At 39.5% G+C, this 21172-nt stretch overlaps 1 protein-coding gene across 3 annotated transcripts in view; it reads left to right on the top strand.

Annotated features, from left to right (window-relative positions):
• The window catches only part of ARID5B (AT-rich interaction domain 5B), a 116740-nt gene that overhangs the window by 44295 nt on the left and 51273 nt on the right, over positions 1-21172 (top strand). For all 3 annotated transcript variants that reach the window (XM_066554562.1, XM_066554563.1, XM_066554561.1), the window contains one exon: positions 2496-2726. In XM_066554562.1, the coding sequence (XP_066410659.1) occupies positions 2496-2726 (231 nt within the window). The remainder of the gene's footprint in view (positions 1-2495; positions 2727-21172) is intronic.

The raw sequence follows: 21172 nt of genomic DNA, 5'->3' as shown, positions 1-21172 counted from the left end.
ATACTGTAGGTATTATCTTTTACCATGTTCTGTCTGTGGAATCTGAAATGAAACTCAGAAAATACAGCATCTTGGTTTCCTAATATCTCAATTGTATGTTTATAGAAGTCATGTTGTTTTTCTTAATTTTAATGGGATGTGGTCTACATTTTGAGCTTCTCTTCTCCTAAGAGTAAACTCTTTCTGATCGTATTTCTGAAAAAGACTTGCAAAATTCATAAGTCCACCGTTAAATGGCACGTGTAAGATTTTGATAAAAGCAAATAATAGTTCATCTTCGGGCTTGCATTTTATTAGGGATTGGTCTGCTTTGATTTCTCTTTTCTCATGTGGGCGTGGTTGAGGAAAAAAATCTTTGTTCCAGGAACACTGTGTTTGTCTTTCACTAAGCAAATTTTCAGTTTATTCAGCCTTTGTTCATTCTTTGATGTATCTATTGAACCTGGAATAAAAAAGGAAAGGCAACAAATGCATCTCAAAGTACTCATTGGAATTGCACAAGCATATATGAAAGTGATCCTGTAAAAATTACTTGGTTTTAATTTATGCCAGGGGGTTTGAGTTAAGTCGTCAGTTGTCAGGGGTACAAAGTTTGTGTAATTCTGCGCAGGGACTTGCAGCACATTTGTCTAGAAACTAATGGTTTACTACAAAGGCACGTGGGACATACATTTATATACACCCTGTTTAAAAAGCTGACCACATCCTGGCATGAGAAAAGTGCTGTCAGATCGACAGATTCAGCTCAGCACTATCTGCACAAAGGTATAAAGTAGTAATAACTGTCAGGCAGGCGTACGTGCAACTCTCGAAGGAGTTAAAGGACGGATCATGTGCTTCTTAATTCCTAGAACAGTTTTCCTGATCTGATTTTTAGAGTTTCCTAATAAAGAAGAGAGAGCCTTATTCCCAGGAGCAATTGGCTCAATCGTGCTGTTGTGTAGGCTTATGGGATACTTGTTGAAACAAAGAAAAGCATGACCACATCCTTGTTGGCCAAAAGAGGTTTTAGGGCCATCAATTTTATTTTCTTAGAAAATGCCAGTGCTGTTTACCAAAATGTATTACCCTTACTTCAATTTTTTCTTTTTTTTTTCTTTTTAACACAAACAGTTTTATCTCCTCACCTATGTCAGGATAGTGGTGAGAGTTCTGAGTTTTTAAAAGTGATTGCTTTCAGGAGCTGTGCTAGTAAAGACAGTGCCTTGCAAGTCTGTCTGTCGTGTTGGTTTTTTTTTTCTACAGCATTGCATTCCTCTGCAGTGATGACATTCTAGGTGATATATCTGCTTCCAGAGACTTCTTAAAATTTAGCCTTTTATGTGTCAACATTTTCATTGCCTCACTTGAATCTAGATGAGTGGTGCCATCATATCTAGTTGGAGAGAACTGATCTGATTTTTCTTTCAATGTCTGAAGTGATTTTTACTTTAGGAGTAAGAATGATTTCAGTATTGGTAATGGGATTAAATAGTAGACCTTTTGTCTCTGGCAGAAGAAATAGCTGAGTTATTCAGTAATCAGAGTAGAACAGAAAATGTAAAGTGAGTGCTGTTGCTTTGTCCTCATTGGCATGCCTGGAAAGCCATGTTCAGTTAGGTACCTGAGGAGATAAATGAGCATAAAAAGAAGTTATGTTGAGTACTGGCTGTATACCTGCAGATGAGTAATTTCTCATGTTTGTATCCCTAGTTGAGTTTTTTTTTTTTTTCCTCTTAGGTTTCCTTCTGGTTATATGATGACACTTGATTGTGTTATTTCAAAATCTGCCACCTTCATATGTGATATCATCTAAACCATGGAGGAATGGAAAGCTCTGAGGTCTAGATTGCTTTATATTTTGAGCCCAGCAGCACAAGCTGTTTGAAAATTCATTTGCTTGTTGTGCTCTGTAGGAGTTTTATTTTAACTGCTGTATTTGCAGTTAATGTGAAAAAAGTTGCTTCCACCTCTTGGGGTTTAGCAACAGTGACCAGGTTGGGTCAGCCCACCTCCCTGGCCCAGAGGTCTTTGGTAGTTGCCAGTATCAGGGACTTCAAAGGAGAGGTAATAGCTGTATGCTCTGCATGTATATTATTGTTTTTAAAAGACGTTAACTGATGTAAACATGAGTGTAGTAAAGCTGTATGGGGAACTGAGTAAAAATTACAGATTATATTTCTATTGAAGCAGCCAAATTGGCAAAGTATGGAGAACACTTTGATTAAGGCCCTTGGCCAACTTCAGCAGAGCAGTGTTTTCTTGCTCATCCAGGTAGTCCTTGTGAGTAACTGTGGAAAAACTGAACAGAAAGGCAGAAAATAATCTGTTTTAATAAACTTTCTTTAAATTACTGGTTTTTAACCTTTCTTTCCAGACCCACTGTGCTATAAAAGTTGTGTCTTGAGAAAAGATGAACTTACTTCAGAAAATGGAGTTTTTCTGAAATACTTGAGGTACAGCTCTTGTTTTATATTTTTCTGATATACTAAGAGTATTTTTTTCTGTTCTTCCAGGTGAGGATGATGAAGATTCAAACCTTTTAATTCTCAGCTACCCACAGTACTGTCGCTACCGTTCCATGTTAAAGCGCATCCAGGACAAGCCCTCGTCAATACTGACAGACCAGTTCGTTTTAGCCCTTGGAGGCATTGCAGTAACAAGCAAGAACCCCCAAATCTTCTATTGTCGGGATACATTTGATCATCCTACCCTAATAGAAAATGAAAGTATATGCGATGAGTTTGGTAAGTCCCATCACAGCTATTTTCTTTTTCTCACAAGACATTTTTCTTCTTTTAAGTATCCACTGATTTCCAAAGGGAAGATGTGATTCCTTTGAAGTGAACCATGATTTATGATAACCATATTTATGATTGAAATGATCAGTACCAAATATGCTCTTTCTTCTCTAAGACTGAAGGCTTTTGGCCACTGGTGATCTCAGTATTGCAACTTGAGTTCACAATCATAGATAATGTTATAGGGTGGAGTGTAGCACAGTGACTGGGTCTGAGTGGAACAATACCTTGCCTGGGTTTGAAGTTCATCTACCTTAACCATTCACCTCTAGCCTGTCTTCCAGAAGCATTACAGTGTGTGTTAGTTTTTTGAAGTCATTGTTGGTGCAGTATGCTAAAAGATGCAAAACAGGAGGGAGTCCTGGCACACCCCATTGCTGTTAGAGAGCACTTCTCAGCTGTGCTCCCCAGACCCAGTAAGAGTGTCAGCTGTAGCTGGTGTGTTCCTGGTCATCCTGGAATGTGGCTTGTTCAACATGGGCTTTACCACTGCTAGGAGCTTGGTTTCATGAGTGCAGAGATACTTAGGGGAGGTGACCTCTTAATTCAAGAGGCATAGAGAATACTCTGCAGCTCTAAAGGAGTATGCAGCTCCTTACAGCTGGGGAAAAGGACTGCAAGATTTGACACCTGATAGCAACCAGGTAGTTTCACACAGGGTTTTTTTTTGTGTCAGATCATCCCAGCTATAGCAGGTGTGCTTTGAATATGTGGCAGAATGCATGTTGTGTAGACACCCAGTAATGGGTCCAGTGTCGTTTCTTTAGCATTGTACAGAATTAAGTTTTATGCCCCATATCACCAGATGGATGAGTTCTGTGGCTCATGCTGGCAAAGTCTGCATGGTGCTGAGTACACCTTTGCTTGTAAGACCCCCCCCCCCATCTCTGCAAGGAAGCTCCTGTAGTCTCTTATAGAAAAAAAGTCTGTTGATGCCCTTAAACATTTAATAATGAGATTGAGAGGGAATGTTTCTGATGGGAGAGTCATCTGCCTTTTTTTCTGAACTGGAACACACTGGCTTTGAGCTTGGTGCCCAGCTCGGGCATTGTTGTGACAGCAGAAAAGCCCTGACTCATGTGATGGCATTGGGGTATTTTGTAAGGTAGTGCTGCTCTGCTGCTCTGCCACTCCATTCCCAAAAGGCAGAGGAGATCCCTCCTCACGTGGTGTTGTCACTGGAGCACATGACTGCTGAGAGTAGTTTTAGTTTTGTGCTGTCAAGATTTTTCAGAATCTGGCCCAAACTGTCAAGTCTGCTCACACTCACACAAAACATTGCGGGTTTTGAATGAACCATGAATAAAAGTGTTGGCTGCTCTTAGGGGATGGGGGTGGCGAAAAAAATGAATTAAATGCCCTGAAAGTTTGGTCCAATGACACAATAGTATCGTGTTGGTTTTTATTTACTCTGAGCTCAAGCTCAGAATATAAAGTTCAGTTGTAATTGACTCTCCTTTTTATGTGAGAAAGGTTATTTTAGGCTTGAAGGCGTTTGATGAGCCTACCATCTGCTTTCTGTGGAGTATTTTATTCAGGGTCATTCCTTGATTACAGGTTTGTTGAAATAGTTGGATCCATAATGCAAGTGTATCATGGAATATTAGTAATAGATGAATCAAAGAGATGTGGAATGATGCAGAAACTACGCTTAGTGAACCATAGCAAGTGCTTTGTTCAGCCTCTGAAAGCAAACTATGCCATTCTCTTGACCTTTGCGAGGCAATTATCTCATTATCAACCAGAGCCACAGAAATCTTAGCCATAGAAATTAATAATGTGTATTTAAAATTTAGCTTGGTTTAAGAAGCAGATTTTTTTTAAATCCCTATTTTAAAAAAAAAGAACCACCAAAAAAAAACCTCCAAAAACACGGTTTAAAAGTATTTATTATGAAAGTAATGATGTAAAACTTGCAAGCCCTGCTGTTTAAAGAAGGAAAAACTGGCCAGTGTGTGGTTTCATATCTGCATTGCGAAATGTATGGTGTCAATTATGCTACCTTTGTTGAAGACAGCAGGCAAAGTACTAGTTTATCCTTTTCTTTGCTGGCAGGACAATAAAATGTACAACGCTTCATTATACAAACAGTTTACATTGATACCATGTAGATTGATGTCACATGGGGAAGGTGATGACTGCTGAGCCTAAACAGAGGCAGGGTGGTACAGTAGATAAATAGATTACTCTAAGGCCACTGGTATTTATCAGTCAAATCTGAGGGGATGCCAGATTACAAAAATGGTGACTAAAATTCTGAAAAGGTGTCTATAAGGAGACCCAGACACATGTAGTTTGAAGGTTTTGTCCCTCTCTTACTTTGCAAATGAAATAAGCGTGCAGAAGGAACAAGACAGGAGTGTGTATTTCACTGTTTTTACCTTAAATTCTCCCAACTCTAAAGCAAATGCAAAATTTGGGAAATACATTCCGCTGATGTCTTTATGGGGGAAGCACTGGAGCACTGGTTTCCAATGTGGATGCCAAATCTTCTTCAGAAGCATTGCTTTTGAGGCACGTTTTACACATTCTCTGTATGTTGGAGTATTTTGCAACAGCTACAGCATATCACAAATGAGACACAGAAAGACCTTTACAAAGAACCCCCAGCATGTAAGCTATTGTCCTTGTTAGGTAGTTTTAATAGACCAAAATGTTTTTTCCTGGAACTATTCTCTCTACTTTCATTATAAGTTTATAACAAAAAAAATTTGTTGAGCTCTGACTTGTTCTCAGACTTGTTCTCATACTCCTTGCCTATTTTCCCCTCTTTTGTAGAGTTTAACAAAAATAAATAAAGGTGGAAATGAGGAAGAAGAATTAAGTTTTGTTACCAATAAATATTGTTTTGGTGTGGGACTTTTTGAAGCAGATGTTTGTAGATGCTGCCACAGGTATGACTGGGAGGGATGCAGCAAGCCTTTGGGCAGTCCTGTGTGCATGTTCTGTGTTTCCATAGAGCCTCTGTGAGGCTCAGGCTGTGCTAAGCTTCCCCTCCAGCTCCAGCCACAGGTGTTCCCAACACCCCAGCTGCCTGTGCTTACCTCTACCCTGTGTGCCCACTGCTGCATGGCATGTGCCCAAGTGCTCTGGACAGGAATATTTAGGATCTGTTTTCTTGCACGGTCCTCTTGTAATTCTCCTCTGGTTGGTTCAGTGTGCCACAGCATCCCACCTAGGAGGCTGCTGGAGGAGCAGGCTGCTGAGGAATGGGCTCAGCAGCTGGAAGCCTCAAACATTTGCATGTCTTTCTTTGCAGCCTGCCACAGAAGGACTTGCTCTACATTTACAGAGGAAAGACTGCTGTGAGTGGGAAGCTTCCTGCTCCCATTCTTGTTGATATAACCACTGATTAGTTAATCCAACTGCCTTGGAGGGTTCCCCTCCAGAATGCAAATAGGCTCAAGAGCTTGCTTCTGTTCAGAAAGCAGAAGACATAAACCATGCTTGGATATCTTGATAGCCCACGTTCCTGGCTATGACTGGAGTCCAACTGCACACATATCCCTCTCCTGAAATAAGAGCAATTAGAGGTCCTCACCAGCGTGAAGCAGTCCAGGTGGATAATGAAATGAACATGAGCAATGAAAAGGAACAATTCATTTCTCTTCAACTCAAGACATTTTTCAAAATCTTTTTCATTTATCAGCCTCTGGGGTTGCTGTTACTGAATAACTTTCATAAATGCATATCATTTACTGGCATCTGCTGTGTGGTCATATGTGCTGCAGGAGAAAAGGAATGAAAAAATTAGGTTTCTAATAATTTTCATTACAGACCAAAGGGATCTAGCTGGAGGCAAAGCTGCCTATGAGTGTTCAGAAGGTGTATCTGAAGGTCACTGGGCATAAATCAGTGTGCACTTGTTGCTAGAGCAGCACATGTCCTCTGTGTTTGCTTGTCCAAAAAAGGTGACTTCAGTTGCCAGGCTTGTGCCAGCTCCATGGCTTGGAGTGGCTTCTAGGGCTCATCAATGAGCCAGGATCTTTCTGTGATCCAGCTGTGGTCTGGGTGATTGTGAGTTTCAGCTCCATCAGCTTCACCAGGTGAAAATTTCAGAACAATTTTTCATGGTGCTTTGGTAGATAAATGTTATAAATTCTGTCTGCTAAAGATGAATCCAAAAGCTATTTTTCATTGTGTGAGGATGGCCTTGCTTTTTCTATAAACAGGAGTGTGAGAGAAAACAGAATACCTTATTTCTTCTCAATTTTCAAAATCTGTTTGGTAAATTTTACATCATTCTGGATTATTTTTACAGCATGCTAGGTCCAATATGCCGTTTAACAATGTGCTTGGTCCCTGGAGTACTCAAAACACATGTTCAAGCCCAAGAGAAGGTTTTGGGTTTGCATGTAAAACTCAATTTTTTAATGAAACATTTGATAGCAAAATGTGAGAGAACTACAACCTACTGTGGTATAAATACAATTTTTTCTCTGAAAAATTAACCATCTTCATTTGGCCGTAACATGAGCAATGCAGAGGGAAACTGCTCATTGAAAAAAATCCATGTGCAAAAGGGCATTGCAGGTCCCTCTTATCTCCTCCCCATCCCCCAAACCAAACTTAACTTTTCCCCTAGCAAGCAATATATTGTTATCTGCATTAAAATGCAAACCTCACAACCTTCAGCAGCTCATCTCTCCCTGTAAAACAATGGCGAAGGCAGTTTGTCTCACTTCCAGGCCTGGCAGGGAGTGGTTGGGAATGAGGGGTGACTTACCAGTCCTCCCAGCTGCTGGAGTTTCTGAGCCAACAATTTCAGAAAGACTTACCCTCCCTGTCATTGGCCAGGGAAGCCATGGAAGAGCAGCATTATGAAGAAGGAAGGACTTTTTAGGGATGGATCATGTGCCAGAAAAATTCTGTAGCCTGAAAGCTGGTCACTCCAGGGTATGGAGTGGTACCATTACTCTTGGTATAGCTGAAATTTGGTCTTTGCTCTCATTATGCATCTTAGTTTACAGAAGTTTGTGACTCACAGATAAAATCAGTTGTTTGGGGGAAAAACATAACAAAATAAAACCTTGGCAGGGAATGAGTCTTTAAAACAAACAAAAAAAAAAGGACGGAAGAATGTTTTCACTCTAAATGAAATACAGTTTTCCTGTTGGTGACTTATTTTATTTGTGTGAGTCAAAGTTGGCTTTTCTTTTTAAACTAGCTCCAGTACAAAAATTGTATTTGAGCTGACTGGGTGTTTTATTAAAGTTTTTCAGCTGATGTAAAGTATCAGCATTATTGCCGTTGTCTGTTTTGGCTACCTGCAGGATAATTTATAGCAGTGAAATTCAGAAAAACCTGAAATTTCTATATAGATGCTTTGGGCTTCTTTGTTTTAATGCAGATGTGATATTAGAGTGGGATAGGTGTTAGTGGTCCTCTGCAAAGACTGGAATGTTTAAAACATTTTGAACAGCAATAGGAGGAGTATGGAGAATTTTATTAACATGGATACTGGGAGCTCCTTAGATGGAGCTTTACGGTGGCATCTCCAACAGTCTGAAAAATATGCTAATTTTTTCCAAGGTCTTGGGCAGGGTGGCTTAGCTAAATATTTCAAATTTTAGGTCTCTCAAAACAAAAACAGGACATAGCTGGAGGGGAAGTAGTGATTAATGCATAATAGTGCTAAATACAATATAGATAAATGTACATTTCCTCTTCCCTCCCACCCCACCTCTGCAAACACGAGCTTTTAGCTTGAGAAAGTGAATCTGGAAATGTTCTGGATTCTGGTCAGATTTCTTTCTTATTTTGTTAATTCAACTGTAGAGCAAGATATTAATGATCCCCAGATGTTGTTTATAATGATTGATTTTTCAGTTGTGAAAAAATATTTGGAGGGGTTTTTTTTAAACAATTGATATTTTCTAGCGTGCTCTGCAGCATTTGAATAAAATGTCTGAAGGCAGAGCTGTTTATGTGCCCAACATAATTGCTTCTGTTAAGTGATTTCTTCATTCTTAACATTTTTAGCTCTAATTGCTTTTTCCCCATACAGCTAAAAATAAATATTTGCAAGTTTTGCATTCTGTCAATCATTGAAATGCATAAAATATTTGTATACTCAAAGCAAAAAGGCACTGATAAGGGGTCACATTCTGCCTTCCTTAGTGGCGTAAATGCAGCATAACTCTATGCACTTCTGAGGCTGTTACTCAAGATTTTCACCAGTTAACCAAAGACAGAATCTCACCGAATGTTAACAGCAAGCTGTTAAGTGAACATAAGTAATATGTGGTAAAGTATGATAAAATACCTTCCTCTGCAAGAACTTCAATGGAAACAAATGCTGTTAGCTTCCACCCCTTTCTGTCTTTTTAGTGCATTTTCACTAGCAAGCATAGTTGTAACCAGGATAAATAGCAAGATAGATTAGTTTTCACTATATAATCAAAACTCCTTGATGGAGAACACTGATTTTTATTTGGGATGCGTGTTCCTGCTGCCCTCAGGAAGGCCGCAGATGCTGAGTGGAAGGGCAGGTACTGCTTGAAAAGCTGCTTCTGCGCATTCCCTCAGTGTCCCAGAACTACAGTGAATTTTTTAGCTTAGTGACTATGTGATGCTATTGTGGGGTTTACATGTTTTGCCAGACAAGAGTTCAGCAGAGAATTGATGTGTAGTTCCAGCAAATGAGGGTTTGCAAGTGAGCTGTTCTTCTGTGCCTGATAAATGTAACCCATAGCGTGTGTTTTGTCATCTCCTACACATGCATCCTCTTTATTAGTGTCCATTCAATAAATTATTGTAGATGTACATTACTAATTCCTTTTTTATAAGATTTCCCCTTGATGGCTGTTTTTAAAATTCAGCTATCAACATCATGTTTTGTGATCGTGGCAAAAAGTAAGATGGGCTGTGTTCGTTGTGTTTGTGAGCCACGTCCATCATAGTCTGGAGCCATCTCTTTTGCCTCATATGCCTTCATTAGCACATCCTTGTTTGACCGTTCCCCTGGTTTCTGTGCCTCCCTTGGACCAACAGGCCTGCTCCGACTCTGGAGCTGTCTCAGAACTCTGGGCCCACTGGCAACCCAAGCCTTGTGAGCAGCGTCCCTGAGGTGTTGGGGCTCAGCAGTGGCAGTGAGCAAGGGAAACCTTTATGGCCAGGGAAGGGCCCCCATTCCCGTACAATGGAAAAGTGGAGTGGTTTGTGTCAGAATATGGTCACATTCTTCTGATTAAACCCACTCAAAAAAGACAACATTGTAATATTTTCCAATGACTGTTTATCATGAATTACGTCAGCCTTAGTTTAAATTGCTATTATTTCTCCTTAATGCTTCTTGGTGCCTGCATAATTTACAGCATTGGCAGCTGCGGGACTATGAAATAACCTTTCACAACCGCTATACAATAGTAAAGAACATGAAGTTTTTGTTGTTAATTATTATGGGACTCCTTTAACTTTTTTACAAAGTGACATAAAATATTGTTGAGGTATTTACGGTTAAAGCTACTTTTACGTGGCTCTATTTTCTTTCTGGCTAGTTCTTAACTAAAGCAGTCATTTGTGGTTATTATGCCTAGGGAAATATTATGTCAGAACTGGTTTAACAGTATTATTATGTATCCCATGTCATATATTACATGTCAGCACTTGAGGCTGTCTTTCAATAAAAACAAATGCAATTTTAGCTAATGGTCTTTTAGGTATAGACCATTTGTAAACTTACCTGAGTTCATTTGAAGGTACACTAAAACTAAAAAGCTTTGTTCTCTGAGAGTGCACTCGGGTAATTTCATTTTGGCTTGAGATGGAATTTCCAAAATATTTATCATTATTTCAGTCAGAGGGTGCTGCCTCTAAAAAGCAAATAGTTTCCCAATAGCGAGGTTAATGTACACATTTTAAGGAGCTGTAACTGTTACTCATTACTTTGTTTACTTTTTCCCCCTTTGGAGCTCACGCTTCCCAGGTTCCCTACTGGTCAGGCTGATAGGAGTATCCTAGGTAACTAAGCCACCTAATGATGATACTTCACTGTGCTGCTTAAATGAATAGCTTATACCTTCTGCATAATCCGTGGGTGAAGGGGGAGAGAAATCAGAGGTTGAAGGTGAGTTTTAGGTTTCCTTGAAGTTGCATTTCAAATTTGGAAAACGCAAACTTACGCAAAGTAAACTTTGAATTAATGTGTCATTCCCCTTGGTTCCAAATACTATGCATATTTTCCAGTACTTACTTATTTAAAGCAAGAAATGAAGCATATAGGGCGTGCCAGAAAGTTTACACAAAGAATGAAAACACATAAATGACTCATGAGAACTTTTTCTGTGGTTCTTTTTTGTTGTTGTTGTTCTTTATGTGTAATTATTTAATTACTGGTAGGCAAATAAAAGGAAAAGAAAAAAATCATGATTTCTCTCTCTCTCCTCCAAATCTATGCTTGAGCACCATAAAAATGATCAAAGCCTATATTTGTCTCTAGTTGCATTTTCCTCCATGGGATTGCTGGTTTTGGTGACTCTATTGTAAGAAACTGAAACTGCTGGACAAAAAAAATCAGTTTCTGTCCCCCTTTAAATGCTTGGACTAAGGAAGTAAAGATGCAAGCATGAAACTGGAAAAGCAAGCAAAGAGCGGGGTGAGGATTTTGTGTGTTGCTAAGGTGAAATTTAATAAGGGGAACATAAAACGGAGCTAAACTTGCCTGGATGCCATGAGATTTTTTAATATTAGGCAGCATGCTTGATTTCCCTGGAAGTGAGTGAGCATTCTGAATTTAGAGTTGTTTGGCAGGGGGAGGGGGTGTTTCGTTCTCTTTTTCAATCAAAGGCATTTCACAAGCCGATTGCATGTGAAAGGGGAATCTATCATTATGTAAGAATGTAACAAACTTTTCCCTTTAATGAATGAATATTAGGTATTTCAGGAGCTCATAAAAGATGGTAAAAGAGAGAGACAGAGCTGACGTCTGAGAGATTTTAATAAAGATTGAAGTTAGTAGTGAAAAGGTCAAAGTGCCATTTGTTGAGCCCCTGCTTCTGGCATGGTTTCAAAGCTCCCAGTGCTGACTGGGGGGCTGTGATGTGTGTTAATGAACAGTTGTGGCACTTAACTGAGATCATGGGTTGGTCACATGAATATATATAAAAGATATGAGTGAACATTTTCCCCCTTTTTGCAGCAGTTTGGCTTTTGGAAGGACTAAACAATTAAAAGAAATGTTTGAAATGCTTGAACACCACATTAAGTCCCCTAGTCTGTAAGGAAAATGAGCTATGAATAATAGAATACTGCTCTAGTTAAATATAGTTATTCAGAATTGTTTTTAGCCACAGATGTTATGCCATTTTAGAAACTTAGACTAAATAATGTCAGATCTTGTTTGCTTTTTTAGTATGTTATTCATTTATTGGGAAATTCAAAATTTAAAACAGCTGGGAAAGGGTTTGGTGTTCACTAAGTAATCTCTAAAATGTGTACATTTCAGACTTACTCTTACAGGGCTGTTTAGAAATGACTGAATTGTATATTATAGTTATAAAGTTCTGTAAACATGCTCTACCATGTAGATGACAGGGAAACATGAAATGGGAAAATGAGATCATTTTGAAGCCAAATTTTGTGTATTACAGACTTGATAAAACAGCAAATGGCCTTCTCAATTTAAATAGTTTGTAACTTTCCAGGAACGTTCGTGGATGTTATGAACAGTAGGTCTAAAATAGCAGCAGAAAATAATGTTCGTTCTCCTTTAATTCTCCCTTTGATGTTTATGTCAAAACGAAGGAGTTAATTTATCTAAGAGTTTCACTGCATGAGTTAGACTGTACAAAACCAATCATGTAGAAATAATAGACTACCATTGGAAGTGCTGTACTATTGCAGTTTTAATAGCTCTTCAGTTCTGCTCAACAATTAGTCCATACATTTTATAGCTGTGTATTTAAGAAACTGGCACACTCAGCAAAATCACAGTAACTGGGAGATGATGCAATGTGGAGAGAAATCAGAGTAAGAAAATTAATTGAAAAATAATGTTTTGTTCAGGTTTGGGTTTGTTTTCTTTTAAAATTTTAAACACTGCAGTAGTAATTGCTGGTGGGTGAGACTTCTGCAGAATGTAAATTCCACGTGGCTGGGATTTTGTGAATTTGCTTTTAAATCAAATTGCAAAAGAGGCAAAATAGGTCATTAAAATTCTTGCTATAGTTTTCTCTCTCTGAAATCAAGTGAGGGCATTGAGGGGGATCCAGAGTAGGGCTTTTTCCTCTCTATTGACAATAGTGCTGTTTAAGTTCTCATTATCTGTCAGCATCTTTGTAAACCTGATCAAACGGATCACAGGCAATTAGTTTATCATTTACACAAATAGCTTAAGAGACCTCAGCAATCACTTTTTGCATGTGTCTATAGCCAGTGGATGCTGGTAGTTTCTTCCTAGGACCTTGTTTTTATATATGTCCTGAAAGTGAAGGCAAATTTTAATAAAAGAAGTAGTGTGGATTTATTGTATAGGTTTATCATTGGCAATTATGACTTTTTTGTGAATTTTTTTAGTTGATATATTGTCCATGATGGGCCAAAGGTGAGGGAAGTGGTGATAGCTTACATTTCAGCTGAAGTTTGGGCCTCAGATACAGGTCTGTCTTGGTCTTCTAGTGATCTGGCAGCATTTCCATATGCTTCAGGGCTGTTGTGTTGGTCTTAATGGCATAAATTACTTGGGGTAATGCTAGATAACCAATTGACTGGAATAAGAGAGCAGACCTCTTCTTGGATTAATAAGCAGGGAACAGAGAGAAAAAATAGAGAGGTGTTACTACTCCTGCCTCTAATGCTAGAGGAAATCATTATCAACCCCCTAAGAGCTAACATTTTTGGTTAGTCAGTCAAATGATGATAGCTTGCTGCAGAAAGGGTGGTACAATTTCATGGAATAACTGCACTACTAATACTCAAGTGTATTATTCTGAACTATGGGCTTGTAGAGGAACATGGAAGAGCAGGAAGTGTTTTAGAAGAAAGGTTTTTCCCTACTTTTACCTTTGTACCTGATTCTGATTCCTTTCAGAATATTCATATACTGGACAGGGTTAAGGAAGGGCCTAAAAAGCAGTTCATGGCTCAGAAGACTTGCTTCTAAGTGAAAGACTAAAGAATGTTGCTCCAGTTAGTGCACGTGGGAGAAGACTAAGAAGGGGTCCAATCATTCTGTTAGTACTTCATGGGAGACCTGTGGCAGTAGAGGTCTCTGTAATTTGGCAGACGCATAGCAAGACCCCATGCTTCAAAGTGGAAGCAGATAAATTAATGGTGAAACGAAGGCACAATTACGTAGCAGCGAGGGGTAATTAACCATGGTAACAACTTAACTAGGAGTAGCATAGATTCTTTTTTACTTGAATCCTTTAAATCAAGACTGCTTTGTAAAAGACAGGACCCTTAATCAAAGAAGAGATACTGTAGTCCAGGACTCTTCATCCAGTAGTCATTCAGCTGTATAGCCACTATCTGCAGAAGATAAACAAGGTGCTAATATCCTCCTAATTCCTTCTGGACTCAAAAACTGTAACTTCATTAATATATGTAGTTTATAGCATCCAGGCCAGTAAAGGCTAGACTGTGCTAGATCTTCTGTCCATTATACAATAAAACAAACCTTCAAAAATTTGCTTGCACTCTTGATTAAACAAGGCAGAGCTTTGTCTGTTCTGTGGACAGGAGAATGAGGAACAGGATTATGGAGGAAATGTGTTGTGTTAGGAGCTAAACATCAATGTCTTCACTGATCCACTCAGGGGCTGTTAACAGCCTACATCATCTTTATTCTCCTTCCCTGGCTCCATCCACCATGCGCAGTTGCCTGCCTCAGAGTACTGATCAGGCAGTGTGCTCCTCTGCTCTCCTTTCGGGAGATCAGCTCCGGGAAGAGTTTTAGGTCCATTTGAGGCCACTTTTAGTAACTCCTGTAAAGGGCTCTCCTCAGGTGAAGAATGGAAAACCTAACTCAGTAACGTGTCATTTAAATGTGTGGCAACACACTGCAAGATCATCTGCAGATTTAGACTTCATGAGTCTTCCCCGATGGGTCCTTCACAAACATCTCTGGTCACCTTAACTTAGCAATAGCTTTAAAGAGATGTTAATTAAAAAGAAGGTGTTAGAAACAAACGGATAGTAGAAGAGAATGAATTTATTTGAAATTAGCAGTTTCAGGTCACAGAAGGGATAAGAGAATATGTGAAAACGCTAATGGTGATCATCCTACTCACATAAGTGATATTCACAGACACTGCTGCTGCTTCAACGGAGAGGTGTGGTGCGATCTTCCAGCTCTGTCATCACCCTCCTGTGTTTCCCTCTGGATTTGCAACTGTAATGGAAGTTGAACTCCCGGTGTAAAACAGCTGTTTGCTGTGGGGTGGCATGTTTACTTTGAGTAGGTGTTGATGATTCTACTTCTCACTTCCCTGATTAAATAAGTCCCTTCACCTTCAAGTCTTACAAACCTCAGCTGAACTGTGATGAGCTAAGCCTGTGTCCCATTACGAACTTTCACAGAGGTAGAGCACAATTTTGCAAAATGGAAAAGGTTGTTCCCAGGGTCCTGAGCAGCTCTTAGCTCAGAATACCATGTTTAAAATTAGCAGTATAGTTGCCCTCTTTCTTTTATAGCATCCCGATTTTGCAATGAACCATAATCGTTGTACTCATTTGCCAAAAAAGATGGTTCTTCAGGGGGTTTTCGGTGCTGGTTGTTTTGCAAGGCAGCCTGTAATTAAGATGAATATGTGTACATTGTGAATGTTTAGTAATGGTAGAGATGGTTTTTTTTATAAAACAACCCCCCCTAAAAATTACCTAGCTGCAAATCCTTGCAGTTGCTTAGTTTAGAAGTTTAAGTCAATTTATGGAAGTCTGTGTTTACTGTCTTTAGAGCTTGATCATGACATTGGAATGTATTTTGGAAAAAAAGACCCTATAAAATGAAATCCACATTTATGGGTAAGAAGCGCAGAGCACTTAGGATCAGCAGTGAGACTACAGCATCTCTTTGAAGTGTAGCAAAGAGGAGTAGTTGCTGGTGCCATGTTTGGTTTAGAAGGTACTGAATTGATACACTCCCTACCTTCCAACACTGTAACAACAGCTGGACCCAACACAATTAATTTCATGAAAATGTGGACTGTGATATCCCAATGACAGCAGTCAGAAGATAAAACTAGATCTGAAGCACTTAATTTAAAATAAAACTTTATAATAAAGCCAGGTCTGCTGAGATGCTGCTTTTGTGCTGCGCTGCATGTGAGTAATCTGAGTGACTCATCTGGCCTCTGACATACTGAAACCTTCAACATTCCCAGCCACGAGTGTTGCCCTCATAAAAGAAAAATCCTATTTTTGGTATGGCAATGTCCTCAGTTTTAAAGAATTTTCCTCTTTTAAAGTGCTCATACAATTAATGCCTCATGCATGTATTCAACAATAGTTGCCTAGCAACCATCAGAAATATTCGGGAGAGCAAAGGCAGCCAAGATGAATGAGCAGTAACATCAGCTCCCATTTCAGGTGAGCTGGAGAAGGCATCAGGGCTGTCCTGGCTGGGTCTAAGCGTGCAGAGCCATGAAAATCAGACAGTCCCAAAGTAGCAAACACAAGCTCCAATTGGCACATCAGTCAAAGGCAGAGATGAGGTGGGGCATGCAGCCAGAAGCAGTTGCAGGAGGCTGCAGTTGGATGGACTTTTGCAGGTTCAGAAGCTTCAACCAAAGCGAGGTAGCAATGGTTAAATAGGTTACAGGAAGTCAACAAACACTCCTTAGTGGCTGAAGAGAGTTTTGCCACCTTGTCTTGCATTCCTGCAGCTAGAGAATGCATGAGGTTCCTGCTTTCTTTGGTAGGAACATTTGGCCGTGGGTCTGAGCTCCAGGCAAACCCCTTGTTTGGCTCCACCCCTTCATTGCCCCTGGTTGCCACTTATGGCTGCATTTTAATTCTGGCATAACTTTTACCTCACACAAAGTTGTCCCATTCTACTGAGTCAAGTCCTTCATACCTTTTTTTAGCCCTTGAAGATGCCATTTAAATGAAATGGAAATCTTTTCCACAGTAACAGCCCACAGCTGCTATATGTCTGTTTGGATTTTGGTCTTTTTCCCCTTTCTTTCTTCTTTTTTTTTTTTTCATCAGAAAGGTTGAAATTAAGTGCTTGGTCTAGGATTGGAAGATTGGTTTTTATCATGTGTTGACATATTCTCAGGGCCAGTGCTGTCACAGCTGGTGCTAGTGTGGCCATGTCCTGTACCCATCCCTTTCTCTAGATGAGTTTTGGTGCTGTTCCACAGTGGTTGTACCATTGCAGCTCAGGGAACTCAGCACTCACTGTTCAAGCACAGGGCTTTGAGCCCACATTCAGCAGAATGCACTGTCTTGTCAAAACCATTTGAGATGAGAGTTTTAATCTGTATAAGTATTTCCAGTTGTTTTCTTTGCATTAGACACGTTAAAATTAAAAAGCCTGTTAGTGTTGCTCAGAACATTTTTGACTGCCTGCCTGATTTGAAGAAAGTTATGAAATTCTGACATTTTCCTGTTGGACAGGAAAACCTGATTTATGATCATCTCTACTTCAAAGGTAAAGGTTAAGAACAAGATTAGGATCTCCTTTCTACTCATGTAAATCCACAGGAGTCAATTACTTTGAATTGACAGTGCTGTGATTTAGATCAGAATCTGGCATTAAAGCTTTTTGGGGTTTGCTCTTATACCCATCAGCTTCAGTGCCACTTCAGTGCCAACTCTGCTTTTGGTATGTGGTGGTGGTATTTGCATGTGGAAGTGCCTCAGGGCCCCCACATAAAACATTGCTTCACTAGCTTTAATGGGATTTTTTTAGATTAGATGTTAAAACGTTGAAATCAAAATATGTAGAGGGTGGTCAGGAAGTATCAGGCACACAATGATAATCAGAATGTGATTTTTCAGTTAGGATATCTTGTGACTTAGCTGAAAAGCTCATGTATCTTGGGGCTCTGAGGCTTTCACTCTTTCTGATTATAACAGGCATTTTATTTCTGGCCTTGATAGTTGATGAGATATCAAACTTAAAATATGCCATGATCCTATAGTCTGGTAGTGCTTTCTGGCACTGGTCAGTGACTAAATATAGCCAGTTTTGAACTGCTGTGATAAAGCTGGAAGTAATGTTGAGCAGAAAATTCTCAGACAATTCCACAGACAAGTGTGGAATATGAAACTACTTTTCTGGATTGGATCTCGTTTGTAGTGTATATGTTTTTGTGTCCTGTGTCTCTCATCCCCAAGTTTTCCAACTGCTGTCCTACGAATGTTTTGTGGTACAGCTAAATCTTAACTAAGGCATCTCAGTGGTTCATGTTGGTTCATGCTAAAGCAAAAAATAACATGGTTTTTAAACCCCAGCTATTTCATGCATTCCTTTTGGCTTTGTAAACCATTTTGCTTTGTTTTTACAAAAATAAAGTGTATTTTAAAAAACCCATGCATTTCCAAAAATCACTGATTGTCTTCCAGTGAGCATAGTCCAGAAACATGCAGATTCTTGCATTGTATTATGGGATATAATACAATGCAAGAATGAGTGGTATTCATCTGTCATGCATAGTGTGGAGGTGATAGGGGGGAGGAAAGGAACCTATTAGAAAGGATTTTTTTGTTTGTTTGCGGTTTTAAAATTATTTGTTTGCATGCATTTGTTTCCTTTTCCTTTAATTTCTCTTTTCTTTTTGGTTGTTGTTGTTTGGGGGTTTTTTTGTTTGTTTTGGCTAGGGTTTTTTTTTTTTTAATAAATTTTAAACTTCTACCAGGCTATGTTTAATTTCAAGATGGTGTCTTTGCTAGAAACATAATCAAATGTAATGTCTTCCACAACCTCTTCATATGCATGACTGTATAAAGCTTGTATAACAGTTTATTATTATAAAATTAGTATAGAATGGCATGGAGCAAACGGGGCCCCTGGCCAGATGAACTAGACAATGAATAGTTATATAAGGTTTAGAGGCACATGTATTAGAACACAAGCGCCCTGTATTTTCTTCTCAATTGTCTGCTGTTTGTTAATGTTTCCCTTTCAGTGTGATTGCATCTCAATTTAATAGCACTTGCCATTTCAGGGTTTACTGTGCCAGCGCTTGCATAGTTACATCCCCTCTGTGCTGCAAAGCCTGCATGTATATTAAAACTGAACTAGGCATGGTTGGCTAATGGGTACTTCAAGAGATATGCACTTATAGAATTAAGTGATGTATGTAATTGTTAATTTTGTGTTAACAAGTTTGAAAAATGTGTTTCACCAATAATTGTAATGCACCATTCTGTGCAAAGTGTGACATTTTAATTCTTGTTGAACAGTTTCCTACCTCTGCTCTGTGTTTTCATGGCAGGATATTATTTTGCAATCAAGATAAAAGCATTATTTATTAAAGTTCTAAAATATTACATTACTGGAAGTTATAAGCTGCAGATCAATCTTCTCTTTCATAAAAGCATTTCATTGATTTTATTTTTTTAATTGGCCTTTGAATTTTAATTTAAGTTCCATATTATGGATTGCATACGATTGCAGAAGCAGAGAAGTGTTTGAGTGGAGACTCGATGCTGTTTTAAAGGCAGCAGTGTACCTGTCACAGAACTGTGGGAAAGGCTTGCATTTGGCTTACGCAGCTTTGGGACTGTCAGATCCCAGCCTGCTGCATTTTTTGGCACAGGGAGCCCATTGACTTGGGCTGTGGGAAACCTACATTCAGCACTATCGGTCCTTGTGTCTTTCTCTGAGCCTCCAAAGGAATTTCTGTTAGAGACTTCACTTGGGAGTCAATTAACAACTCCTTCATGCTTTCAGTGAGCCTTTCCATGGTGAGAGGGTGCTCCACAGAGTCTGGCTGCAATAGCCCAGGTGTCTCTTGGTGACACTTTCACCTGCCTTGGGAGTGCTGGATTTAACTGCTTTCTCTATGTAATCCAAACAGTCCAGAAGTGCACATCTCCCTAGTACCTATTGCTTCAGTCCTCCTTTTCTTCAGTTCCTCACCTTTGCCCCCCTTGCCACATGGTCCCATCCCTATCCTGCTTCCCTTTGCCATGCCAGGGCCGTTTCTCCCATGCCAGCCCTTGGTGGTTCATTCATTTCATTGCACATGTGAGACCAAACCCTGCCTATCATTCCCTTTTGCAGGGAGTATATTAATTCTTCCAACCCTAGTAGGCCCAACTATGAAGCTGCACAAAGCAAGGCTCACATTTTTCTTCCAGTTAGCAGGCATTTACTTCATTTGGCCCTTCTGTCATCTCAGCAGTGTAGTCTGACCTTGTGCAGACTCACTGGTTGGCGAAAGTGAGGAAAGGCAGTTGAGATAGGGACACCATCGCTGTCCTCCATGGAGCTCAGGAGTGGCTGTGTCTAGGCTGTGCTTCCCAGTGAAGCCAGTTTTTCTTACTTGCCAGTAAGATAAGGAAAGGGCAGGGTGGGATGAGCATAATAGGCTCAAAACACAATAAAAATAGCAAAGGAAACAAACAGTTTGTGCCTAATTTGAAACCAACAGATCTCCATGGTGATTGCAACAAATCCGCTATGTTTGACTGTTTAGTGAAGACAAAAGGTTAGAAATAGGAGTTCAGCAGCTGTGCTGGGCTGTTTGAATGAACACAGGAGTAGGGGTGTTAAAACCTTCCCAATGGCTGAGTGGCTGTGTGAAGGTGCTAAGGGGAATTCTAGGAACAACTTCATTGAAAATCCAGAGGATGCAAGTGTCTTTCTTCATAATGCATCCTCAGAAAAATCAGCTTCTACAAATTTCCTGGAATTTTTGCTTTCAACAGTGCTGTTGTATGGAAAAGAGTCCATAGCACTGTGGCTTCAGACAAAAATAACATGTAGAAAACCTTTAGAAGGCAGGCAGTAATCTTGAAACCTTAGATAAATAATAGGACTAACACACTTGCCACAATAAATAATAGGACCATAACCCCTCCAAAACTCTTATTTAGCATTGTACCAAGGTAAATCTTTATGTGAACTAGAAACCAGAGATAAAATTTCAGTCCTAATTTACAGATACTTGAGACAGAGGAAGAAGGGGTTGCATTAGTCCTCACCAAAGAAGAAATTCTGTTTGTGGTAGTCTGAAATATTGCCATGCAATGAGTCAGAAAGTTTTTGTTGTTCACATCTTCAGAGTTCAGGGCTGCTGAATTTTGGCATGCAGACTGGGCAGATAGCATTTGCAAATCAACACGTCCTTTTGCTGAGGCCATTGGCACAGGAAGCTTCCTATTTGCAGTTGGTGTGTTTGAGTTTCTGAAGTTTTTTTACATATGAATTTTGGAGGGGAGAAGATCCTTCTGTAGTATTTAGTTGTAATGAAAAGATCTCCAGAGACAGCTGATGAAGA

This window comes from Molothrus aeneus, chromosome 8 (assembly GCF_037042795.1).
Source record: "Molothrus aeneus isolate 106 chromosome 8, BPBGC_Maene_1.0, whole genome shotgun sequence".
In the NCBI taxonomy this organism is placed as follows: Eukaryota; Metazoa; Chordata; class Aves; order Passeriformes; family Icteridae; genus Molothrus; species Molothrus aeneus.
This window is presented reverse-complemented; position numbering and strand designations above follow the sequence as displayed.